Source organism: Quercus robur, chromosome 2, assembly GCF_932294415.1.
Source record: "Quercus robur chromosome 2, dhQueRobu3.1, whole genome shotgun sequence".
NCBI lineage: Eukaryota > Viridiplantae > Streptophyta > Magnoliopsida > Fagales > Fagaceae > Quercus > Quercus robur.
The window spans coordinates 2319450-2344756 of NC_065535.1; the positions used below are offsets into that span (position 1 = coordinate 2319450).

Consider the following 25307-nt stretch of genomic DNA (forward strand, 5'->3'; position numbering starts at 1 on the left):
TTTTTATAAAAAAATTAGGGGGTGCCATTGCCCCATAATGTCCAAATCTAAATCCGTCCATGTTGTGAACAAGCTCGAGCTTGCTCGAGTAGAAAATGAATCAGGCTTGAACATAAAATCTTATTTAATATTAAGCTCGAGCTCAGCTCATGTTCAAAATTAAATTAAATGAACAAACTTGAACATTTAATACTCGGCTTGGATCGTTTACTACCAGCCTCAATCATTCTTCCAAGTCACATTAATTAGCCTCAACCATCCCTCATCACATTAATTAGTCTCAACCATCCCTCCAAGTCAGATTAATTAGTTTTTCCAATTCTTATTTTAACAGGCACGTTCTTGCCAATATGTATTTCATAGTTCAAAGATCAAACCTCTTACCTCTTTCAAGTGTTCGTCTTGATTGAAAACCTGTCAGTTATTAACACAAACTTGTAGATTAGATTGATTATCAAAGCAGCTAGCACTTGTTGTGAAGAGTTATACAAAGCAGGTTCTTTATGTCTGCATCAAAGCAGCTAGCACTTATTGGTACCTCTCACAGGTTCCAATCTTTAATCCCAAATCCTTGTCGTCTTCTGCTTATCTCAAAACGCAACGAAAAAAGGTCTTTTCTTGGTACTGATCAGAGGTTATACTTTCTCAAAATTAGGCTGAGCCTGAGAGAGCTAGTTGTCAGCAAAAGAAAGATGTACTAGTTTTTACTTTTTATTCTTTGATTTTGCCAAACAATTTCTGGGTGATTTTTTTTTTTTTTTTTTTTTCTTGAGAAAATTTTCCGGGTGATTTTCATAAAAGTATTTTTCAGCTTAAGTAATTTTATATGGATGTATTGGTGCAGGGATGTGGCTGTCCATTGCAGTGTCCAGCCAGTACCTCCAATTCCATCTAATCCAGCTTCTCCTGGTCCACAGTAAGAAAAATCATAGGTGTATAATCTTTTTGATTTGTAATATTCTTTCTTCTCTTTTTTTCCTCTATCTTATGAGACAATAAAAGTTTATGCCAATATCAGGAGCAGGAAAGTTTGGATTGTTGGACTGATAGCATCAGCAATTCTACCCTTCTTTGGGATCAAATTTGGGCCATTACTCAAGCTAAAACGTAAGGAAACTTAACTTGTTCTTCTCCATTTTGTCAATTATAATGCACATCTGCATCACTTATGCATCTTATAGCAATCTGTTCTAGCCAACCCCAAATTTTTTGGGACTAGAGTTTACATCGTCATTGTTAATGGGTGTTTAATTTGGTGCTTGGATTTGACATATACAGAGGAAGTTGATACTGTGGTGGACACGGCAGAAGATGTGGCGGAGGTCGTAGAAAAGGTGGCGGAGGAAATGGAGATGGTAGCTGAAGAAATTGCAGAGCACCTTCCAGCAGGAGGAAAACTTAAAGTTGTTGCAACATTTATTGAAAATGTAGCAGAAACAACAGCCAAGGATGCCCAGCTGGTAGAAGATGCCATTGACAAGGTCATACCTAATAAATACCCTTTTTAAGCCTTAGTGCATAAGTCACCAATAGTTTCTGCCTTCTTCAAAAAAAAAAAAAAAATCTTATTTTACCGTCATAAAAATTAATTAATTAATTATATTATATCACTTTATAATACACTAAATATTTAAATTTTTATTTTACCATAGAACACATTAAAATAATATATCTACGTAATAAAATTAATAATATAACCTAAAACTAAATGAAACCCAAAACCACCATGAGAGAGAGAAAGCCTCCACTGTGAGCCACATATTGTGGCAAGCCACTCATCGTTTTAGAATAGCCTCCACGTTTACCCATCTTCCCACGCACAAGCACATCAGAGAAAAGAAAGCCATAGACAAAGACTAAGAAACAAAGACTTAGCACAGAGAGAGAGAGAGAGAGATCTTTGATCGAATTTTCCCTTGAAAGAAACCATCTTTCCTTATCTAATATCTACCTTCATCACCCAAATCCCATTCCCGCTTAATTAGCAACCAACTGGACCCCAAATCTAATTTTTCACTGTTCCATTTTTCCCTACAATTTCATCAAGATCACGCTTCTTTCAGATCCAACTTTCCCATTTCACACAAACAAACAAAACTAAACCACATCCATTTTCCATTTTTGTGAAATTTCACGTTTTTACACACATATAAACACTAGAACCACGCTGCTACCACCACCCCGATCTGCCAGCAACCTAGCCGCCACCCACACACCAGATTCATGACCCACACCAAAAAAATTCAGCCACCACTACAATTCCCATCAATAAACTAAAGGAGAAGCTAGCATCAGTCATGGAGTCTCGGTGAAAAGAAACCCGAGGATTTGGGAGAGAATGAGAGAAAGAGTGATGACACAAATGAGAGGAGGGAATGTGCAGACTAGCATAGTGAGGAGAAAAAATATCATAAGTTAAGATGCGTTTGAAAGAATGTAGCAAACTAGCATCTCAAATTTTATAGACTTAGTTTCAATCTAAAACTTGAGGGTTAAAGACTCGATTCCCATTTGGTGAGTTGGCAGTATGATGCCACATAGATCTCGAGTCTTAGAGACTTGAGTTCCAAAAAGCAAAACCGAGTCTCTAAGACTTGATTTTTGTACTTGGAAGAACATCAAATCTGAAGAAGAATAGAGGAAGAACAAATCTGAAGAGGCACAATCTTAAGCTCCGAAGAACAAAGGAAGAATGAAGTGACAATATGGTCGATTGGACGATTGAATGCTGGGTGAGCCGATTTGGTTGATTCGACAATTGAACGCTGGGTGAGCGATTGGACGATCTGGTCTTCAGATCTGCAGCGTCGAAGAACGAAGAAGAAGAAGGAAGAAATAAAATGCAAGGAAGAAGAACGTGAGGAAGAAGAACGCGTACGAAAAAATAAAATGGTGAAACTTGAGTTCCATGTGGATATTTTTCCACCTCAGATGCCACCACTTACAAATCAAAACTTAGAAACTCGAGTTTTATTTTGGAACTCGAGTTTTAGACACTCGAGATGCTAGTTTCCCACATTATTTTGAAACGTGACAATTAACGAAATTATTTGATATTTAAGGTTATTGGGAAAAAAATTCCAAATGAGAGAAAAGAAAGAAAGAGTGTTGAGTCAAAGGAAAGAAAGAATAAAATAAGAATTTTTTTAGGTTTACAAAAAGAGTCCTAATAATGCATTTTTTTAGTGGTTGGATGCTAAAATTTAGCATATCTGGAGTTTTACAACTCCAGATTCTGATGCTCTAAGTCATCAATAGTATCAATTGCATAGTTAGGCTTTTATTATATTCTATTTCATTATCTCTAGGTTTCATTAATCACTTCTCCTAAGTTATGCAAAAAATGGACCACTAAAGTGTTTGAAACCGCTAAAGTGTTGTTGTTGTTGTTGTTGTTTTTTTTTTTTTTTTTTTTTTTTAAACAAGATAGAATTTTTACTCTAGCCTAATCTAAGTGTATATATGTGTAAAACTCTCTCCTGGGGACTTGAACCCCGACCCTTTCCCCTACTTCCCATAAGCATTTATACTTACGGAGTGATCACCGCACCAAGGGTACGTTGTGGTAAACCACTAAAGTGTTTGAAACAGATAAGGTTAGGTTCAGCATTAACTGGGTCCAGATCCAATTTGCTTGCTTTTGATCTCATAGTATTCATTATTGCAATTTACAATCTTGTAATTTGACTAAGTCTCATAGTTAGGTTAAAGTTAGGGTGTCAAATGGGTGGGTTTGGGTTTGGGTGAGCATAATTGGGTTAGGGTCATAAAACTTATTTATTCATTATTATCCATTTAACCAATTACTTCTAACCCAAACCTAATTATTATAAGTAAATCCCAACCCATCCAATTACCCAAGAATCAAAATTACCAAATTGCCTCTAAAACTTGAAAATGACAAAAAAAAAAAAAAAAAAAAAATCCTAAAATCCTCTAAAATTGCCAAATACACTCAAACCATAAAATGACCAAAATACCCCTAAACCTAAAAAATGACAAAAATACTCCTAAACTTTAAAATAAAATAAAAAATACCATTGAAACCTAAAAAATGACCAAAAATAGCTAACTGTTAACTATTACTCTCATTTTTTTTTTAGAAATTCACACACACATACATAAGGGAGAGAGAATAGAGTTCTAACACAAAAACACACCACAAACTCCACTCAAAAGTAGAGGTAGAAGCAAAAGACCTAATGATCAGTCTAAGATCAATAATAGGTCATAATCAAGAGATAAATCTTTAATTTAAGGAAACTAGAGAATGCTTCTATTGTGGGAAAAAATGCCACATAAGAAAAAATTGTTGGCATTGAAATGAAGAATAAATTGAAAGCAAATATGAAAAGAATGATAGTGAGAAAAATATTACAGTTGCTATGATTGTTGAGGATGTTGTGGTGCTTTCTGTTGAAGAGAAAAAGTGTGAGTATGTTACTAATAGTGATATTGAATGCATTGTTAATTCGATAGCCTCCTACCATGTTATTCCTAAGAAAGGGTTGTTCACTACGTACAAAGCGGAGACTTTGGTATTGTGAAGATGGGTAATTCCAATTACTCAAAAACTGAGTTTTCTACACTAGCTAGCAGCAACAAGGTGTGCTGTAGAAGAGAAGAACGTAAAGAGGATAGCTACATAGAGAGAAAGAGAGGGAAGAGAGAGAGAGCTTGCATGGAGAAAAAAATAGAGAAGAGAGAGCAAAGTGTTGTCGTCTTTGAAAGAAATAATTAGTGTGAGTGTGTGAGAGTAAAGAAAACAAGAAGTTTTTCTTTAGTTGTGAGATATACACTAGAAGATTTATTATTGTATTTGGTGAATCTCAAGTTAGGCATAAACTTGAGAATTATTGTAATTGATTTGATGTAAATTGATTTGGAGTTTGTCCCGTGGTTTTTCTCTTTAAAGAGAAAGGGTTTTTCACGTAAATATTTGTGTTCTTGTATGTGATTGTTATTTTGGATTACTAATATTGGTGGTAATATTATTTGGGACCCAGTGTTGATGGCCATTTTTGATAAAGGCCCAATAGCAGAAGAAGTTCAACAATAGGGGAAGTGGAAGGAAAAAGCTAGTTAGTAAACCAAATGGGTCAATGTGGCAGAAATGACAGCTAGTCCATGGGAGGAATAATAGGTAACGACAAAGTAAAGGGGCTGGAGAAGCCCAAAGAGAGATGAGCAAGCCCAATGGGCCAACAAGGCAGGAATGATAGCCAGCAGGCCTATGGGAGGAATAAGAGATAAAGACAGAGTAAATGAGCCGAGATAGCCCAAGGAAAGAGATAGCAAGCCCAATGGGCCAACATGGTAGGAGTGACAGTTGTGGACACAAAGGGTCATTTAAGAAGGAGTTGTCACCTAGTTTTTGCAATGATCTAGGAACCATATATATAGCGTCCTTTCAAGATAGGACTTTTTGATTTTACTACTAGAGATATGAGTTCGGAGTTAAGATGCGGTCTTGGGAATGTGTTAGGCACCCAAAATTGCCCAACCCTAAGGTTGGCTTCACATCATTGTGTCTTATGTCTTAACCCTATTAAAGGCACACTCAATACTTGTATTTAACTCACACACACACTAGCATACATTTAGCAATCAACATGGCATCAAATATCCCTAACCATTCATCTATTATGCTCACAAACAAAGTCTACCATACATCTAATTATGCATATCATTTCATCAAGACCCTAGCATTCATCTAATCATAGTAGCAAAGCATCAACATAAACCCTAATGTCATATATCTAAACATGCTTCATCATATGGCATACCCTTACATACATCTCATCACATCATTCTAGCATTCATCTAGCATGGCATCATATCATACTCAAGGCAACAACACATAATATCAAACCAAGGTAGAAACATGTAAGCATTAAAGATCAAAAGAAGAAACAAAGCTAAGCAAAGCATGTCATCATCCAAGGCATTAAGCTCACCAACATAAGCATGAAACCTAAGCAAGATCATATCATAATGCATGAACATTCCCAATGTATGACTTACCTTTACTTTCCTTGCAACAACTCAACACCTATGACATTATGCATGAGCATGCGAATGAATGATCATAGCATCAAAACAATAAAACACAAGAGAAACTCTAATTCAAACATATGATAGCAAACAAGCAAATAAACATGTAAAGTAGAGACTTTGGAAGCATAAAAGTATGGAAAAGAAGCTAAACGAATCAAACATGTGAAAGCAGAAGCAAAACAAACAAAACATAAAAATTAGGGTTTCTGGGCAGTGGCTTGTGCACGCAAGAACAAGTCTGTGTGTGCAGGCAAGATTATGCATACACAAGGTCTTGCCCAAAAAGCCCTAAAAACACAACCAATCCTAAAATACTAAATCTAACATCCTAACATGTATTTTAATCATACAAAAATGCAAACATAATCTAGATAAACATATTAAAGCATGTTACAAAAAAAAAAAAGCAAAGCAAACAAAAAGATTTAAATCATAAAAAGAAAAGAAAAGAGAAAGATAAGTTTAGACTAATACCTTAAAGAAAAGCTCTTTAAGTTTGATTTTTGACCGTTCCCCTCAGTCATATATTCACAAACTAATAAGAAAGTGATTAGTAATATTAAACTCAAAGATCAAGGCTAGAAAAGGTCATAATCAAAAGAAAAATTGACTTGAGGGTGTTTTGTGAAAAACTCCCTTTTTGATTAACTATTTTTAGTGCATTTTAGTGTTTTCCTGTGAGATTTCTGTGTATTTTGAAAATATACCATGTAAGGCTTTTTATAGTGTGAAAAAAAGGGTATGGAACAATCCCCAGACAATGTGGGATTCGTTTCAAATCTCAACATAAATGCAAAAAACTTGCCTCCTATAACCTTCGGGAAATCACTATGCATGCGTAAGCGAGGGTTTCTTTTGGCTTTATTTTTCAAAAATTGATTTATTCGCTTATTAAAAGTTATATTTTTCATTTTAACACTTCTCAAGTCAATTTAACTTCTGATTGGGCCCTAAACTAACATTAGTTGTCTTAGAATTCAGCATTATTGGGGAACGGGGGCTCGAGTAATAAGAGATACAAAATGCGGTGTCTACAATAGCCAGCAAGCCCATGGGAGGAATAAGAGGTAAAGACAAAGTAAATGGGCTGAGGAAGCCCAAGGAAAGAGATAGCAAGCCCAATGGGCCAATGTGACAATTATGACAGCCAGTAAGCCCATGGGAGGTGGGTCCTCGGTCAAGGGATTCAGGGGGTGTAGTTTGGAGGTGGGGATAAAAGATGTCTCTTCTGGGTTCCTGCAGAGGCTCCTTTCGGGAAAAGATCTTGCTAGGATGGCATTTCTCCCAAAAGAGATATATACAAGCTGAGACCACTTAATGCATGTCATAGGGGTAGGAATGGAGAGCCCTCAACCCTTATTCATTTAGGGAAGACAAGTAGTGTGTGTGGGAGGGAAACAATAAAAAGAACTTTTGTTTAGAAATGGAGAGTGGTGTTGCAAGCACACTCTGAGTAGAGATAATGGCCGGGCAACCAACAGGTTAGTGGGCAGTCGTGAAGAGATGCCCATAAGAGACCAAAAAAGGTTGGTACAACCTTAGGGACAAAAGGAAGAATTCTCATGAATTTAAGCAAGTATAAAAGGGATAGAGATAACCATGAATAGGGGGACGGAGGAGGGAGAAAGAAAAAACACACAGAAAGAAGAGAGAAAAGAAACTTAACAAAAAAAGAGAATAAGAAAATCAAGTGGTAAGGCGGAGAGAGTTATGGCAGAAATAGAGGCATGCATTAATAGATCGACTTTTCTCCCCCCTGACATTCCTACTTATGGACGCAAAGGGGGGAGTCACCACCTAGTTTTTGCAATGGCCTAAGAACCATATATATAATGTCTTCTTGAGAAATGACCTTTTGATCTTACTATTAGAGATATGAATTTGGAGTTAAGGTACGGTCTTCGAAAGGTGTTAGGCACCCAAAACCGCCCAACCTTAAGGTTGGCTTCCCATCATTGTGTCTTATGTCTTAACCCTATTAAAGGCATACTCAATATTCAATATTGTTATCTAACTCACACACACACTAACATACATCTAAACACACAACATGGCATTAAACATCCTTAACCATTCATCTAATCATACATATCTCATCACAAACCCTAACATTCATCTAACATGGCATCTCACATCATCTTAGCATTCATCTATCATACATGTCAACCAACTTAACACTCATCTAGCATGGCATGGCATAACCCTAGCATGTTACTATCATCATATCCAAAACAAGGCAGGAACAAAGACAAGGTAGCAAAAGGGCATGGCAATCACACCTAGGTCATAACATGTATTCCCACCTCTTAAGCATGAAATCAAGCATCAAACAGCACAGAAATGCATGTTCATACTAATGCATGACTTACCTTACTTACCTTGAGCAACTTAGTACCTATGGCATTATGCATGAGCATATGAGTACATGTTCATGGCATTAAACAAGAAAAACACAAAACAAACCCTAATTCTAACATGTGAAGGCAAACTAATAATTAAACATGTGAAACAGAAGCTTTGAAAGCATAAAAGTATAGAAAAGAGACTATACAAAAGCATACGTGTGAAAGTAGAAGTAAAAACGAATAAATAAAAATTAGGGTATCTAGGCAAGTTCATGCACACGCGTGAACAACCCTACGTGCACAGGCAAGATTATGCACACGTGGTTTTCTGCCCAAAAACCCTAGAAACACAATAAAGCTTTAAAACGTTAAATCTAACATCCTAACATTCTTTTTAAACATACAAAAGCGTAAACCTAGACTACATAAACATATTATAACAAGAAAACAAAGCAATCAGAAAGATTAAAGCATACAAAAAAAAAAAAAGAGGAAAATAAAATTTCAAAGAAAAACTCTTCAACATTGATTTTTGACCCTTCTCCTTAGTCAAATCTATTCACAATTCAATAAAAGAGTGATTAGTAATCTTAAACTCAAAGATCAAGGCCAGAAAAGGCCTTAATCAAACGAAAATTGACTTGAGAATGTTTTGTGAAAAACTCCCTCTTTGATTCACTATTTTTAGTGAATTTTAGTGTTTCCCCATAGGATTTCTGTGTATTTTAAAAATATACTATGTATGGCTACTTATAGTGTGAAAATAGGGGTTTGGAATGACTCTTAGACGATGTAGGATTTGTTCTAAACCTCAACATAAATGTAGGAAACTTGCCTTGTTTAGGTTTCTGGAATTCGCTATGCGTGCGAAAGATCAGGCCTGCGTACACAGGTCAATTTTTGCGTGAGCATAGTGAGAGTTTCTTTTGGCCTTATTTTTCCAAAAATAGATTTATTTGTTTATTAAAAATTATATTTTTCATTTTAACATTTCTCAAGTCAATTTAACATTCTAATTGGGCCCTAAACCAATTTAGGGTCTTAGAATTCAGCATCATTGGGGAACGGAAGCTCGAGTCGTAAGGGGTACAAAATTCGGTGTCTATGCCCCTCTCTGTAACCCGTAATCTAGAACTTAAAACCATTTAGGCCCTTTTTCCAGCACAAGTAATTTCTATAACAGAAACCTGCGTTGGGGATTGGTTCCATTTTTGGACCCGTTCCTGCTAAGCAATCAAGCCCAAGATTAGGGGAAAATAAGGCTATCCTTATCGCATCACTGGGTGTCTTATGATAGTCCCCTTTTGGTTTATGTTAGCAATACTAATGTTACTAGTTTTGTTTTAGTATTACATATCCTACTATAGTATTTATCTTCTTTTCCTATTTGCTGTATCAGTTGTTCTGCTGTAACTCTATTTATTTTACTTACAGTGTTAGTTGCCTATTGTGACTCCATTTAACGTGTTTTACTATAACATTCTGTCATAGTATATTTCTGCTATTATATTTATGTTGTAATAACTATCCAGCCATGACTACGCCTTGCATTTAGTCTGCGATGCCCTCAACAGCTTGTCTCAACATTAGGTGAGCCCAACTCGTGCATAAGCTGGCCTGCAGTGCAACCTAAACTAGGCTAGTCCCAACTCCTTTACTCCAGACTCACAGGCCTTAGTACGGTAGAAGGGCTATGACCCAAACACGCAAAAGGCCCCCACACCCAGCAAGTGATATCAGAGCCCATGGTAGTGTGGGGCAAAAGTGGTAAGATTATTGAGATTCCTTTTCCAGTTGGAGCGGGAACGAGGTGTGTATACTTTGAGCCATTTTGCAAATGGAGCAATGACGGGTCCCTTTTGAAGTTGGAGTCCCATAAAGTCCACACAAACGATCTTGGAAAAGGTCCAACAAAGGAGTATTATTGCCAATAGTGTTAGACAATGGTAAGGTGCAAGGTTCCCATGTAGGATACAAGACGTACGAGGTCGACACATGGAAGCCCATGGATGATGCACTAGTGAAGGAAAAAGCCCATAAGGCAAAGGAGAGTGAGTATGAATTGTCAACGGCCCATAGAGAGGTCTTGAAACTTACAAAGAGGTAGAGACTCACACGTGATGGGGAGATTGTTGGGTGTACATGTGTGAGTGAAGTCCCACATTGAATAATGATGAGAAAAATGAGTAGTTAATATAATATAATTGAGCATATACCCATTAAGTTTAGGCTTTTTGGGTTAAAGTGTCTCTATATGTTATATTAATCACTCAAGGAGACTCTCCAAGGTATTTATCTCCCTAACATGATAAATATGAAGAGATTATGTGATCTAAACAATAAAATTGACAAAGAAATAACTTAATACAAAGTTTTTTTTTTTTTTTTAATTTATTTATTTTATACAAGATAGAAATTCTACTCTAGCTTAATCTAAGTGTATGTATGCAAAACCCCTTCTGGAAACTTGAACCCCGGCCATTGCCCCCCCCCCCCCCCCCCCAAAACTCCACAAAAGGAGTTTGGGGAGGGGGGGGCAATGGAAAGGAAATGAATGAAAAGAATACTTTTAGAATATTTTTTTTCCTTCCCTTGTTTGGAAGTTTTAATGGAGGAAATAGAAAGTTCATTCCCTTGTTTGGGAGTTTAAGTAGGAGGGAATAGAATGAATAGGAGGGAATACTCATTCCTCTCTATTCTTTTAAAACCTCAAATTTTCATTCTCCCCGAAATTAGGAGGAATTGGAGGGAATGAAATTAGATTTAATGATTTTTTAACTAAAACTCCCAAAATACCCCTATATATTCAACCCTTTATTTTAAAATAGGGGTCTAATAGTAATATGGTCATAAAATGATTCCATTCTATTCCCTCTATGTTGCTAATAAACAAGATTACTTACATTTCATTCATTTTAATTCTTTTCCATTCCTTAATTTTAAAACATCCAATCAAGGTTACTTAATTTCATTCCATTCCATTCCTTTCCCTTACTTAAATACGTTCTATTCCATTATATTTATTTCCATTCCCTTATGATCATTCTATTCTATTCCCTTACAAACTCCCAAATAAAGCCTAAGTTGTTTGTTTTACAATTTGTTTATGGAAAGTTAATTAATCAAATACAATTTGCAGTTTCGAGCAATGGAGAAGGATGCGGAATCATTCATTACTGTCATTGATCAAGCCAAGAAGACATCTAAAGAAGAAAATAACCTAAATTAGACTTGGTGAAATACAATTCTAGGGCAGGCCATTTGGGCCTTGACTTGTAATTTGTTGAACAGAGACCAAAATTAAATGAGACAATATTATTAGTTCTTTTTTCTATTTGTAACTTCAATTCAATTTGAAAAACTAGAAATTAGAAAAGCAAACTATTATGCGACCCTTGAAATTTGAGGCATCAAAATTGTGAATGATTAAGATGTGAAAGATAAATAGGCATAAAATCTGAGGCATAATAAACACTTTCAAGTTTCAATGACTTATAGAAAGCACATAAATGTGAACATTAATGGATTATCATATTTTCCTATGTATTGGATGAATAATTGTAACTTTTTTTTTATAATCTTAGTGCATGAAATGAAGTAATTTTATTTAACTATAATATCTTTGGTCAAAAAAGATATTTAATTATAATATTTTTTAGCAAAAAGTCTTGTAGCTTAATTAGTTGACACTTCTTGGTATGTCCATTATATCTAGGGTTTAAATCCTTTCTCTCCTTTATAAATATCAAATTATCAAAAAACTATAATATTTTCGAAAATATTTATGTGACGCATGAAATTAATGTAAAGTTTTCTATTTGTTGGATGAGAAATTTTTTTGGGAGTTTGTAATCATGTTGTATATAACTTTTAATTATGATTTTAAAAACCGATATGGTTAAAGAACCTGTTTGAACCCTGGTTCTTAGTTTAACTCGATTTTTGATCGATTTTAAGGCATTTTACTAGACCAGACTAGTGCCCGGTTCCCAATTGAACAGACCGGTCCAGTCCAGCTTTTGAAACAGTGCTTGTAATATAAGCTATTAAAAAAAATCCAATCAATGAGACATGAGTTGTTTGAATCTAATCTCATCAAACCAATGACTTTATTTTCTTTTTACTAGCTGAAACATGAGAGAAATTATTTAGTACATCCAATCTATAATATGACACCACATGACCAAATTAATTCAAATCCTAATCACACGATTTTTAGCATCAATGAAACTCAATCAGTATCGGAATTCAATAAACTCGATCCATCGAAAGTGCCTTGTTTCTATTTCACGTGTCATCGTCCCTCGCTTCCCCTATACGACTTAATTTTTTACATGAGCTTCATTAGATTTCTTGTGGTCTCAATAAGATCTAGTAGGGATATCTAGATTTTCACCATATTCTCTAGCTATTGAGATCTTCATCAACTTACCTATTGTAACATCAACCAAATTGCCAACATTGACGACAGGCTCGCGAGTTCAATTGATTCAACTCTCTTATAGAATTGATCAACAACCCACATGCCCACGATCGATAATAGTTGGAAAATTTTCAAACTGATGTAATCAGCTCAATCAAGTGATCAACATGAGCTTGACCACCCTCTATTTCATCATTGGCAATTTGAGTGCACTATGTGACCATTGTTGTAAACACTTTTTTAGTTTATAAATTTATTAATCACACACATAATGCTAGGAGAATTCTCCAGTAGGTAGGTATGACACATTGTCACAGACCATTAAAAAGTGTGTTACAAAGAATGACCCATAATTCTAAATTTCGATAGAATATCAAGACGAGCTTATCCTCACCTTTCCAAGTGATGTTAGAAATTTTACAAATGTTACTTTATAGATTTACAAACTAATGTATGAACTTTTAAAAATAACTAAAAAAATTAAATAAAAATCTTATTTATTATATTTTACTATACATTTTTTTTCATCTCTTACTTTCATTATCCCGTCAATTCTACTATAGTAGTTATTGAGAATGGGATGCTCATAGTCATGGATACTACAACTAAATATTTTATGCTAGATTTGTTTTTAGTGAAACAATTTACAATAAGGATAAAGTTTAGTTACAAAATTGGTTGTATGTTTAGACTATAACCTTACTTAATAAAATAAATATTACTTCATATTTTGAAAATCTAACCGTTGAATTATATGTTTTTTACACTCTTAATATACATGTCAAATTTTATGTCAATCGAATATTATCTATTATATGATCTATAAACTTATATTTTATGTATAATTTTAAACTACAAAAACTTGCAATTTAAATAATTTATTGATAATATAGCTATTGATCTTTAATTTTCTAGAAATTTTGCTAACATGGAGAATATAAGAAGAAAATGTAATCCAATGTTGGATATATCAAATACTTCCAATAAAAAGATATTAAATAAGGTTGTAGCCTTAGACTTCAACCAATTTTGAAGCTAAATTTTGTCCTTATAACAAGTAGCAAAGAACATCATTTATTTGTCTGAACTCTTAAATCTCAACAGCACCAGGTACAAAAAAGGCTTGAATGTGAAATAAAGTTCACTTAATTTTCACAGAAGTGGTAGTTTGAAGCAATGAAAATTATAATTTTTACCAGAAATCGCATTCAAGAGCATGACTATTAGGTAAGTTACCAGGAATCTCTTGAATATCCGTGACTCACTATATTTGCATTTTCAGTAAGTTTAAGGACACTAACACTTTTCACAACCTTTTTTTTTTCTTTTTAGTATGACTTTTTGTGATTAGAGTATAATAAAGATGTCGTTAATGGTAGGGTTCATATAGAAATGATATTGCTTGAATCACAACTTATTACCTTAGTAAATTAAGAAAAAAGGTTGTGAAGATATCTTTCTCATGGCATGCAACCCTCAACGAGCCAATCCCTTGATTCCCTTCTTCTTAGGTTCAATAACGAGCCAAACCCTTTGCTTAGGGAAACAACTTTTGTGTTACAACTTTCATCATAATTATAATGTGGTTGACTGTAAATAGTGGAAAAAAAAAATTATAGGTTTATGTGAAAGTGATTATCTACCATTTAAGTTGACAATTTCAATAGTGTGGTTATAGAAGAATTGAAGAAATAAAGAGCCAAATCTAGTAGGCCCATGTGGTCTAGTTGATAAAATATAAAAATCGTTGAAAGTGTGTTTTTATTTTTTAAGACCAAATTTGTGTAGAAGCGTATTAAACTTAGCGTGAATGCTCAAGTTTAATCAGCTTTCTGGCTTCATAGGATAAGGACCCATACTCTCTGTGAGAGGATGGAAGACTCCTCTAGCAATGTAACCATGTATTTCCTCGGAAGCCATTGGCCCATTGAGTAAGAAAGCTCATAAATAATTGACCATATACACCAAAAAGGCAGAAAGAGACAAGGAAAAGAAAGGTGCAATACCTAATTTTGGCTATCATTGCGTCTAATATAAGTATAATATTGTCATTAAGTACTGCGACACAATAAATTTTTTTTTTCTATATTTTATCTAAAAAAAATTATAATATTTAAAATAGTAGATTGCAATTGATATATAATAAAAGTGATTACTGATTAGTAGTTGTCTTAATGAAAATGATGTTTCACTAATTACAACTTGTCATTTTAACAAGTTGTGAAGTTTATTATGTTTATAGCATTATTATAAGATTATAATTAAGGCAAATAAGTTTCAAAAGCGATTATTTAATTAATCCAATTTTTCCACCTTGTTTTGCAGAGCTAGTGTCTCCAAAAAAAAAAAAGTTCTTAAGATAAAAATATGAAGCAAGTCCATCAGTTTGAATTAGTTAGAAATTTAGCACTGTTATCCATATTGCAAGCGCAAAATAATAGTTCCTCCATTTTCAATTTCCACTACCAAATTTTGAGCTTTCTATAGATTGAAGAGACTGCCCAAAAAGGATTTTTATTTTATATTTGCTGGGAAATCTTTATAGGAGAATATCCGAACAGAAATGTATAATAAATGCATGTGGTTCATACCAAACTTATTTTAGCAAAGCTCAATATTGATTTAGGATGACATTACTAAATGTAGACAAAATCCTAGGACTAGCAGAGATTTTAAGTATGTCACTAGCCCAACATTAACAAAGGTTAATCTATAATTACAAAGCCCAGTCATAATCTCACTACTGTATTGTGCATGCCCAATGTGACTTAAACGTGGGCAAATACTTGTACTACAGTACATTGCCCAAGTACGAGATCGATGGAATCTAGAATTGGCCATTTCTTTCTTCACATGAATATTTCTTCATGCACATGTGAAAAGTAAGAAAATTATACCCAGAAGATTCCATCAAATAGTCTTGGTCAAACACGCTAAATTTTAACATTGTGCAAGTTGATTAACTTGTGCGAAGATTGGTGGATAGGTGGGCATGGTCTATTACTATCTAGAACCAAAATGGACTATGTCCATTAGAATATACAACCTCCGAGGAAAACAAGAAATTTCTAAACGGTGTTAAATCTATGTATAATTTAAAAGCAACAAGTAACGTGAAGCAAACAATTACAGTATTTTCAGCAAAAAAAAAAAAACGAGGATTATACAGTACTTGACCTTGGAAAAGTTATAATATTGACTCCGTCACAAATCCATGATAAAAGCGTGTTTGGGAAACTAGTATATATTTGCCTTAACCATTCCTCCAAGTCACATTAATTAATTTTTCCAATTCTTAATTTAACAGGCACGTTCTTGCCAATCTGTATTTCAAAGTTCAAAGTTCAAACCTCTTTCAAGTCTTCTTCTTGATTGAAACCCTTTCAGTTATTAACACAAACTTGTAAGATTAGATTGATTATCACAGCAGCAAGCACTTGTTGTAAAGAGTTATACAAAGTAGGTTCCATATGTCTGCATCAAAATCAATTCTTTCTTGCACCAGCACTCTTATTGGTGCCTCTCGCAGAGACCAATTAATTGCAAATCCTTATCGGCTTCTGCTTATCTCAAAACGCAACGAGAAAAGGTCTTTTCTTGGTACTGATCAGAGGTTACAGTTTCTCAAAACTGGGCCGAGAGAGCTAGTTGTCAACAAAAGAAAGATGTACTAGTTTTTACTTTTTATTCTTTGGTTTTGCCTAACAATTTCAGGGTTATTTTCATACAAGTGTTTTTCAGCTTAAGTAATTTTATATGAATGTATTGGTGCAGGGATGTGACTGTCCATAGCAGTATACCACCAGTACCTTCAATTCCATCTAATCCAGCTTCTCCTGGTCCATGGTAAGAAAAATCATATAATCTTTTTGATTTGTAATATTCTGTCTTTTTTTTTTCCTCTCCCTTGTAAGACAATAAAAGTTTATGCCAATATCTTAGCAGGAAACATTGGATTGTTGGACTGATAGTGTCAGCAATTCTACCCCTCTTTGGGATCAAATTTGGGCCACTACTCAAGCTAAAACGTAAGGAAATTTAACCTGTTCTTCTCCATTTGGTCAATTATAATGCATATCTGCATCACTTATGCATCTTGTAGTAGTCTGTTGAGGATCCATAATTGACCCCAAAATTTTTTGGGACTAAGGTTTACATCATCATTGTTAATGGGGGGTTTAATTTGGTGCTTGGATTTGACATACAGAGGAAGTTGATACTGTGGTGGAGACTGCAGAAGAGGTGGCGGAGGTCGTAGAAAAGGTGGCGGAGGAAGTAGATAAAGTAGCAGAAGAAATTTCAGAGCACCTTCCAGAAGGAGGAAAACTTAGAGTCGCTGTAAAAATTATTGAAAAAGTAGCAGAAAAAACAGCCAAGGATGCCCAGCTAGTAGAAGATGTCATTGACAAGGTCATACCTAATACCCTTTCTTTTTTTAAAGTCATAGTGAATAAGGCACCAATAGTATCAAACTATCAATTGCATAATCTTTTATTATATTTTTGTTTCATTATCTCTAAGTTTCATTAATCACTTCTCCTAGGCTACGCAAAAAATTGACCGCTATAGTATTTGAATTGAAACAGATTGGGTTAGGATCAGCATTAACTGGGTCCACGTGATCCAGTTTGCTTGCTTCTGGTCTCATAGATGCTAGCTTCTTATTATTGTAGTTTATGGAGAATTCATTCATTATTGCAATTTGCAATCCTGTAATTTGACTAAGTCTTGTGGTTAGGTTAACTATTAGTCACATGGTTATCAATAAGAAGAATATTATATAGCCTGCCACTTGTTTATTTGTTTATTTTTCTAATTTTGTTTTCTAGTGCGGTGCACATGACAAAGCCTGGTAATTTCCTTTTTTCTTTTTTTTGGTAGAAAAAGCCTGGTAATTTCATTTGTTGTTGCCACGCAGTTTCGTAGAACCAAAACGTCTCTTAACAATGTTAATTTAGGTTATACATTGTATAACTTTTGGTTAATATCACATCATCAAATAGATTATATAAAAATAAACTAAATGCATGTAGATTAGATAAAAATAATAATATTAGATTATAGGAAATTTGGTATTCATGATAAGTATGAAGAGATTATGTGATCTAAACAAAAAATTGACAAAGAAATAATTTAATACAATGTTATTGAACGATGTAATTTGAACTAGACCCATATTCCCATTTTATGATTTGAATCTAAAAGTAACAGTGTCAATTTTTCCTAACAGTTATAAGTCTATATTTCCCTTCATTTATCAGTAGAACTAAAAGGTGTTTGTTTTACAATTTGTTTATGGGAAGTTAATTAATCAAATACAATTTGCAGGTTGAAGAAGTGGAGAAGGATGTGGAATCATTAATTGACCCTCTCATTGATCAAGCCAAGAAGACATCTAAAGAACAAAATAGCCAAAGTTAGACTTGGTGAAATACAGGCCATGTTGGCCTTGACTTGTAATTTGTTGAACACAAACTCAAATTAAATGAGACAATATTATTTATTCTTTCTCTATTTGTAACTTCGATTCAATTTGAAAAACTAGAAATTCGAAAACTAAACTATTATACGACTCTGGAAATTAAGGCATCAAAATTGTGAATAATTAAGATGTGAAAGATAAATATGCATAAAATCTGAGGCATAATAAACACTTCCTGCTACTTATAGAACACACATAAATGTGAACATTTGGTAATGGAGTATCATATTTCCCTATGTATTGGATGAATAATTGTAATTATTTTATAAAACCTAGCAGGCATACCTAGGTTTTCACCATATTCACTAGCTACTGAGATCTCCATCAACTCACCTATTGTAACACCACTCAAATTGCTAGCATTGACGAGGGACTTGCGAGATCAATTGATCCAATTGTCGATTTAATCTTTTACCAAATTGATCTACGACCCACATGTCTGTGGTAAAAAATGATTGGAAGAATTTCAAACTGATGTGATCAGATCAACCAACATGAGATTGACCAACCCATGATCACCCTCCATCTCATCATTGGCTTAGGTTCACTATGTGACCATTGTTATAAACACTTCTTTAGTTAATAAATTTATTAATCATACACACACAATGCTAGGAGAATTCTCTTATAATAAGATGAACTTATCCTCACATTTTCAAGTAGTGCTGTTAGAAATTTTACAAATTTTTCCATATAGATTTATAGACTAATGCATAAAATTTTTAAAATAACACAAAAAATTAATTATAAATCTTATTTATTATATTTTAATATATAAATATTATTTTGCTTACATTTATTATCAAGTCAATTTGGCCATCCAATTCAGGGATGGAGGCACACTTGGGCTTTGCGGGTAATGCCCCCCACCCCCCCCCCCCCCCTCCCATATTATTTTTTACAAATTACTAGTATAAATATAGGTACTACTTTTAGTAATTTTGTTCTATAAAATTACACTTTGTCCCCCTAAACAATATCGTTGATTCTTTTAAGAGTAATGTTATAAGCACAAACTTTTCTACAACATTTATACAAATTGTTGAGGTACAAATTATTATTAGTTCATATCTGGGCTCGCCATTTACATCACTTTTTACTTACCAATAATCACTCATTATAACAGTAATTTGTAAAAAAAATTGTAATTATAACATTTTTCCTCTTTTTAATGGCCATAAAAAAAATGTATACATCTAAAATCTAAAACAAAATATACAAGCTCAAAAAAATTAGTCCAACGACAAAAATTACCAATAACAAAACTAAAAAAAAAAAAAAAAATTAAGCCCAATCAACTAATTTTACCCATCAAAGTCAAAAAAAAAAAAAAAACACACACACACACACACACTTAGTAGCTAAAAAGCAACAAAACCAAATGATAGAAACAAGTTAACCCTCCTAATTCCAAGTCCTGGATCCGTCCCGTCCCAACCCAATTCTATTATAGTCTTCCTCTCCCAAAAAAAAAAAAAAAATCTCTACTCTATTCTCAATATTCTCATGTACTCCGTCGCTATCCAATCAGATCATTAGCAATACCTTTTATCAAATTTTTTTTTTCCTAATCTCCAATGGTTTATTACGGGCCACGTAATATGTTTTACGTTTCACTTTTTAAACTGGAGCGGCATCCAAGTCCCGTTCTTACTCAACCACGTGGGGCCCAGCTAAATTTTGGTTTCATTTGAAATCTCGCCCTAACGGCTACCCAGCCAGCCCCTGCCCCTCACATTTGAAAACCCAACTGAGATTTCACAATTCACAAACAAACTAACAAACACCCCACCCCAAAGAGTGAGAAAAACAAAGAAAACTTTCAGACAATCTAAAACTCCGTCGTTTCGATCTTTCAGACTTCACACCAAACCCAAACTCTTCTCTCTCTCTCTAGGCTTTCAAAACGCTCTCGTTTTTGGCTCCCAAAACCCTAAAATTTCAATTCCCAATTGTGAAATTCTAGGGTTTTGATCGGTCCCGAGAAAAAAAAAAAAAAAATTTTCCTAAGAAAAGATGGATCTTCCTCAAGAAATCGATGATTACATCAAAGATTCCATTGATCACTCACTAGGGCTCCCTTTATCGACTAAGACTCTGGAATTGAAGCTTAGTGTCTCCCAAGAAGCACAGCGCCGACTTCGCAACCGGTGCCTTTCCTTACAGTATAAGCTTCGAGAGAAAGACGAACTCATCGACCGCATTAGGGTTCGTACCTTTCAATTTTACCTGTTTTATTTGTCTATGTATATTTTTTATTTCTTGATTTAAAGATTTTTTTTTTCTTAATGCTTTTGGAAATGTGATTGGCTGAATTTTAATTCATATGTATGTATGTATGTTTATGTTTCTGTATGTGTGTTCTGTTTGTTGATTTTTAGATTTTCGTAGTGTTCTTGAAAATGTAACTGGTTGAATTTTAATTCATACATATATATATGCCCACATGGGTTAGCTCAATGTTAATTACCGGTTACACAGTTATGTATGAGGCGGGGTTGTGTATCTGGGGTTTACTCGACAAGGGTGGGTACACGAAGTGACCCTGCCTTGAAGTGGTTCCTTGTCATCTAATATATATATTTGATGTGTGTGTCTTTTATTTGATTTGAAAATGTAATTGGCTGAATAATAATTCATATATGTATTTATGTATGTTGCTATGTGTGGTTATATTTATTTGCATGTGTGTTTTATTTGGTGAATTAAAGATTTTTTTTTTTGTTGGGGGAAATGTTATAGGCTGAGGCGAGCATGAATGCGCAAGCGTTGAAGAAATTTGTGGAGGAGAATCATAAATTGGCTTTGGAGTGTGCGAATCTTTTGAGTCAGTGTAATAAGTGGGAGAGGGAGTGCTCGCTTTATGATCGTGACCGGGAAGCCTTGATGGATTTTGGGAACGAGGCCGATGAGCGTGCCAAGGAGGCTGAGATTCGAGTCCATGAGTTGGAGAAGGAGGTCAGAAAGTTGTCGGAGGAATTGCAGTTCTACAAGTGTGAATGTGAGATGCGCACGGTAATTATTTTTATTTTTACTTGATCTGTTTATATGCTTTTTTTGGGTGTTAAATATGATAAATTGAAAGAGAAAGGTACTTGGGTAATTGATTAATTTTGTATTTAGTGGATTTGTGGGTATTTTAATTTTTTTATAGTGTGAATCAGGGAAGATTGGTTTATAAAGTGGAATTATTTTTCTTTTATTCAATGAATTGAGCCAGTAGAGAATTCGGTGTGATGCTTGTCAATTTTGTGATATCTGCAGTAAGGATATTTTGGGTGACTTAAATTCTGTCAAGTTGAACATTTAGATACTATAGTTTCTGTGTGCATTTCTATGATTTTATATGATATTTGCATTCAAAATAGGTTGCTTTATATGCAATGGTTTTGTGTGTATGGTGGGTGTGGGTGTGTATGTGTTGTCTTTTCCTTGAGACCTTAATCGATAGGAAGGTCCTTTATTTCTCAAGTAAATAAATAAAATTGTTTGTTGTTCTGATGTTTCTGCATGCGAGAGTTTCAATCTTGAGAAGCTTGGTGTTCTTTCCACAGTTTAAAGTTTAAACCGAATTAAACTGAACCCATTTTTCGTTCCGTTGTATTCTTTACATTGAAGTATCAACTTTTGTTATCTGAATCTCCAAAATTAGATAATGATTTCAATTTTTTTTTATTAAAAAAAAAAAAAGATTGTTCTACTCACACTCTCTCTCTCTCACATTTTTCACTGATTATCTCGGGCAATCCCTTTCAGGCACTTCAAAGAACAGAAATATTTGGAAATGAATGTGTTGACAAACACAGTAAAAATATAAATTAACAATAAATCCTGTTCAAACTCAATAGAATATAGTGGTTTTCGATGAAGCCATCATGTCTTTCAAGTGAAAATTATTTAGCAGCTGGTCATACCCATAATATGATGCGGTAGTCATGAATTAGTAGTAGTCTTTTTGGTATGATGTGCTTTCAGTAATGAAAAGATGTGCAGAACAGATAAGATGTAGATAGCAGGGCGCAAATCTGTTCTCAAATTGAATCAATATTTTTTATTTGATAAAAGTAGGGAAGCATTTTTGTGTGAAGCTGGTTGGAGGAAATTTGGATGAAAAAGAGTGGTGTATTATTTTGTGTCCTAGCATATTTAATTATCCATGCAATTTTGTTTAAGGTTGAGTGCTGCTGCATGTATCCTGTTGACTATAAGAAGGTTCCCTGAATACATTGTTTTTACTTAAACTTATTCTAAGGTGAATTTTACATTGTTTTTCATGAATATTAAGGTTTTCAATGTAATTTTCATCTAAAAATGCTTGGAAGGTGAATTTGATGAGTTATTTGTGGTATGCGGGAATTGCAGTTTCAAAATATCTTAACATATGAAATTTACTAATCCAGCAATCATGCTCCATTCATGGTGTTTATAAAGCTAAATGATAATAACAGTTCTTTTTCAAATCCACATAATCCCTTATGGTGTAATAATGTCTGAACAGTTCTTTGACAACTGAGTTTTGGTTTTGCCAAACCCAGTAACAGTGTCTGCACATGCACAACAGCGGAACAATTCATAGTTACAGTTTACAATGACAAGTTTCTTAATGTACTGTGCAAAGGAGACTAATATCGGTGTTATATTTTTATGATAAAAGAACTTGACTTTAGTCGAAACAATTTGCTATTAAATTGTCTTTGTCTTTTGATATTTCTCATCTTCTGTTTTGATAATGAGTTTGTAATAGGAGAGCAATTTAGAGAGCTTGATTCTATCTTAAATAGAATTAGGGCTGACAAACCTAAATTTTCTGTTAACCTGAAGGTTGATTCTTCTGCTGAGGACACAATTATAGAGAACAGTTTACTTGAGTCAGTGTTAACAACATTGATCAGTAAAGATGATGTTTCATCTGCACATGCATTCTTGGAGGCCAATAGCAGTCATGAATCATGTCAAAGATTGCTTAAAATGTGGAATTGGTGAGTATTTTTTTCTTTTACTTTGACATAATTCCTCCTTGGCTGATTTATTTAGTGGTGACTTTGTGTTTGTACAATTACAATATGCCTTTAGGTAATTTTTCCATCATAATTTGTTGCCCATATTTGAGTTGCCACTTTGTTACTTAAAAACATTTTTTGTGATATTGTGGTAGCTTGAGGCCATCAACTCAGAAGATTCTATCACTGGCTGCTGAAGCGAAGACACTAGAGAATGATAAGGAACATTTAAGGATCAACCTTGCTAGAGCAGAAGAGGAGGTGAGAAGAAGAGTAGTAAAACCCATTTGCCAGATGAGCCCCCACCCCCCGCTTCTCTCTCTCTCTCATTTGCATGCATTGGATTGTATGTTCTCCAAGTATTCGTCTAAATTATTAATGATAAAATGTAGGTCAAATTGCTATTCGAAGAAAACAATGTATTGGATGAGGAGAATAAGAGGTTGCTTAGGAAATATCAGAAAGAAAGAAGCCATCATGGTTCTAGTGGGAAACACACTGGCACTGCTTCTGCGAAGGTGAGAAAGAGAAGAATAACTTGCACAATTTTTTTTTACTTAAAAAAGAAAAAGCTTGTGTGGTGTTTTGAATCACTTCTGGTAATGTTTCTGGTCTCTGCTTTAATGTTCTATATGACTTCCTTGCAGTCAAACAAGCGAAAATCAAGCCCCAAGATAAGCAGCCCAGTTGAGAAGAAGCTTGATTTTAATGATGTGGATTTAGCAAGACATCCCCTTTCTCCCTTGCGAAATAACTCCCCTGACTCTAAAATGCATAAATTCTAACAAACTTTCATGAGTAGGTTGATGTTTTCTTCTTTCCCCCTTTGTAAACAGGATGGTATTTACAATTTTTACCATTTGGAACTAATTTTTCTTGTTATTCTCTGCCGCTAAGATTTCAAGGAAAGGAAGGGCTTTCTTCTTAGTCGGATTGTCTAGACTCTAGACAACACCAATCTAACGAAATTTAAAAGAGTACTTTGAGTAATATGTTGCTGAGAAAGATTGGAAATCTTGTCAATATATTTTCAAGATAATACTACAGGGAAATTGTTTGCTTCCTATTAGCTCCTAATGGAGAATTTTAGGACATGATGTATCTTTCTTCCCATGAATTCTTAGTGTTGGAAAATGATCTTGCGGTGTCATGTAATCTGTATTCTTGTTGCATGCTCCATGTGCTGCACATTTTCATATTCATATGTGATCCCCCCCTCCTTGTCTTGAGTTCAAATATGTATTCTACCTTTTATTTTAAATTTAAAAATCTCACATGCTAAGTTCTCACTTATTAAATGAGATTTTGGACTCATACATGATGGTTAAATGATTAAATTCATCATTTCCTAATAATTTAAACTTTTAAACTTAAGTTTTAGTGAGAAGGGGTAGTTTTATCACTTGCAAATGGGCACACTCTTTTATTTTTATGGTTTGGGAAAGTGACTCACATGCACTAAGTTACAGGAGTTGCATACACTTAAAGAATTGTGGTTACGTTTTATGGACAAAGATTGCCTAGAATTTTAATCAATGTACCATACCATGCAACATGGGGATGGGGTAACTTCTGCAACAGTTGCATGGTGCGCCCTTGTCACATAATGTGGGCCTTATAGATTTTGTGGTTACACTCTCTAAGAAGGATGCTCTATACAACCATTATAAGAGATATTATAGAAGTTAGGGAAAACTTGACTTTCACCTTGTTTGCACCAAAACGAAAAAGGGGTAGACAATTGAGCTAATTCTAATTGAATAAACTTGCCACAAATCTATATTTTGTGAGAGGAGATGCTATATAGATCTTAGAGATAATTCTTGAAAAAGTACCCACACCTTTTTATTTTACATTTATTTTACCTGTGTTTTTCATTTTAGTTATTTATGTTTGATTCAATTTTTCATTTTGCACTTATAGAAATGAAAATTTTGAAATTTTTAAGATCAAACAGAAAACCGAATCAAACATGAAAGACCACAATAAAATTTTGAAAC

General features: G+C 34.1%; 3 protein-coding genes across 4 annotated transcripts; all 3 read left to right on the plus strand.

The window, feature by feature from the left end:
• Positions 1 to 330: 330 nt before the first annotated feature.
• Positions 331 to 11681, plus strand: LOC126709150 (uncharacterized). Its single transcript, XM_050409264.1, has 5 exons — positions 331 to 694; positions 845 to 916; positions 1019 to 1107; positions 1279 to 1481; positions 11542 to 11681. Exons 1-5 carry the CDS (start codon positions 504 to 506, stop codon positions 11629 to 11631), a joined length of 645 nt encoding a protein of 214 aa, XP_050265221.1. The 5' UTR covers positions 331 to 503; the 3' UTR covers positions 11632 to 11681.
• A 4407-nt stretch (positions 11682 to 16088) lies between these two features.
• On the plus strand, positions 16089 to 18339 carry LOC126709135 (uncharacterized). Of its 2 annotated transcripts, none has more exons than XM_050409245.1 (5): positions 16089 to 16492; positions 16600 to 16671; positions 16768 to 16853; positions 17033 to 17235; positions 18154 to 18339. In XM_050409245.1, exons 1-5 carry the CDS (start codon positions 16296 to 16298, stop codon positions 18244 to 18246), a joined length of 651 nt encoding a protein of 216 aa, XP_050265202.1. In that variant the 5' UTR covers positions 16089 to 16295; the 3' UTR covers positions 18247 to 18339. The 2 variants fall into 2 exon arrangements, with proteins under 2 accessions (XP_050265202.1, XP_050265211.1); XM_050409254.1 differs by having other exon boundaries at positions 16090 to 16492; positions 16771 to 16853.
• Positions 18340 to 20022: 1683 nt separating this feature from the next.
• Positions 20023 to 24444, plus strand: LOC126709159 (uncharacterized). Its single transcript, XM_050409275.1, has 6 exons — positions 20023 to 20515; positions 21050 to 21322; positions 23129 to 23286; positions 23463 to 23568; positions 23700 to 23825; positions 23955 to 24444. The coding sequence occupies exons 1-6, from the start codon at positions 20324 to 20326 to the stop codon at positions 24090 to 24092; spliced, it is 993 nt and encodes a 330-aa protein (XP_050265232.1). The 5' UTR covers positions 20023 to 20323; the 3' UTR covers positions 24093 to 24444.
• Positions 24445 to 25307: the final 863 nt, after the last annotated feature.

Bases quoted from the DNA above. Each gene is read 5' to 3' on its own strand.
- LOC126709150 (XM_050409264.1), top strand. From the start codon at position 504: ATGTCTGCATCAAAGCAGCTAGCACTTATTGGTACCTCTCACAGGTTC. The intron at 695-844 runs GTACTAGTTTTT...GTATTGGTGCAG, and splicing joins GTTGTCAGCAAAAGAAAGAT to GGATGTGGCTGTCCATTGCA. The intron at 917-1,018 runs GTAAGAAAAATC...TGCCAATATCAG, and splicing joins CCAGCTTCTCCTGGTCCACA to GAGCAGGAAAGTTTGGATTG.
- LOC126709135 (XM_050409245.1), top strand. From the start codon at position 16,296: ATGTCTGCATCAAAATCAATTCTTTCTTGCACCAGCACTCTTATTGGT. The intron at 16,493-16,599 runs GTACTAGTTTTT...GTATTGGTGCAG, and splicing joins GTTGTCAACAAAAGAAAGAT to GGATGTGACTGTCCATAGCA. The intron at 17,236-18,153 runs GTCATACCTAAT...TACAATTTGCAG, and splicing joins TAGAAGATGTCATTGACAAG to GTTGAAGAAGTGGAGAAGGA.
- LOC126709159 (XM_050409275.1), top strand. From the start codon at position 20,324: ATGGATCTTCCTCAAGAAATCGATGATTACATCAAAGATTCCATTGAT. The intron at 23,287-23,462 runs GTGAGTATTTTT...ATATTGTGGTAG, and splicing joins TTGCTTAAAATGTGGAATTG to CTTGAGGCCATCAACTCAGA. The intron at 23,569-23,699 runs GTGAGAAGAAGA...GATAAAATGTAG, and splicing joins TTGCTAGAGCAGAAGAGGAG to GTCAAATTGCTATTCGAAGA.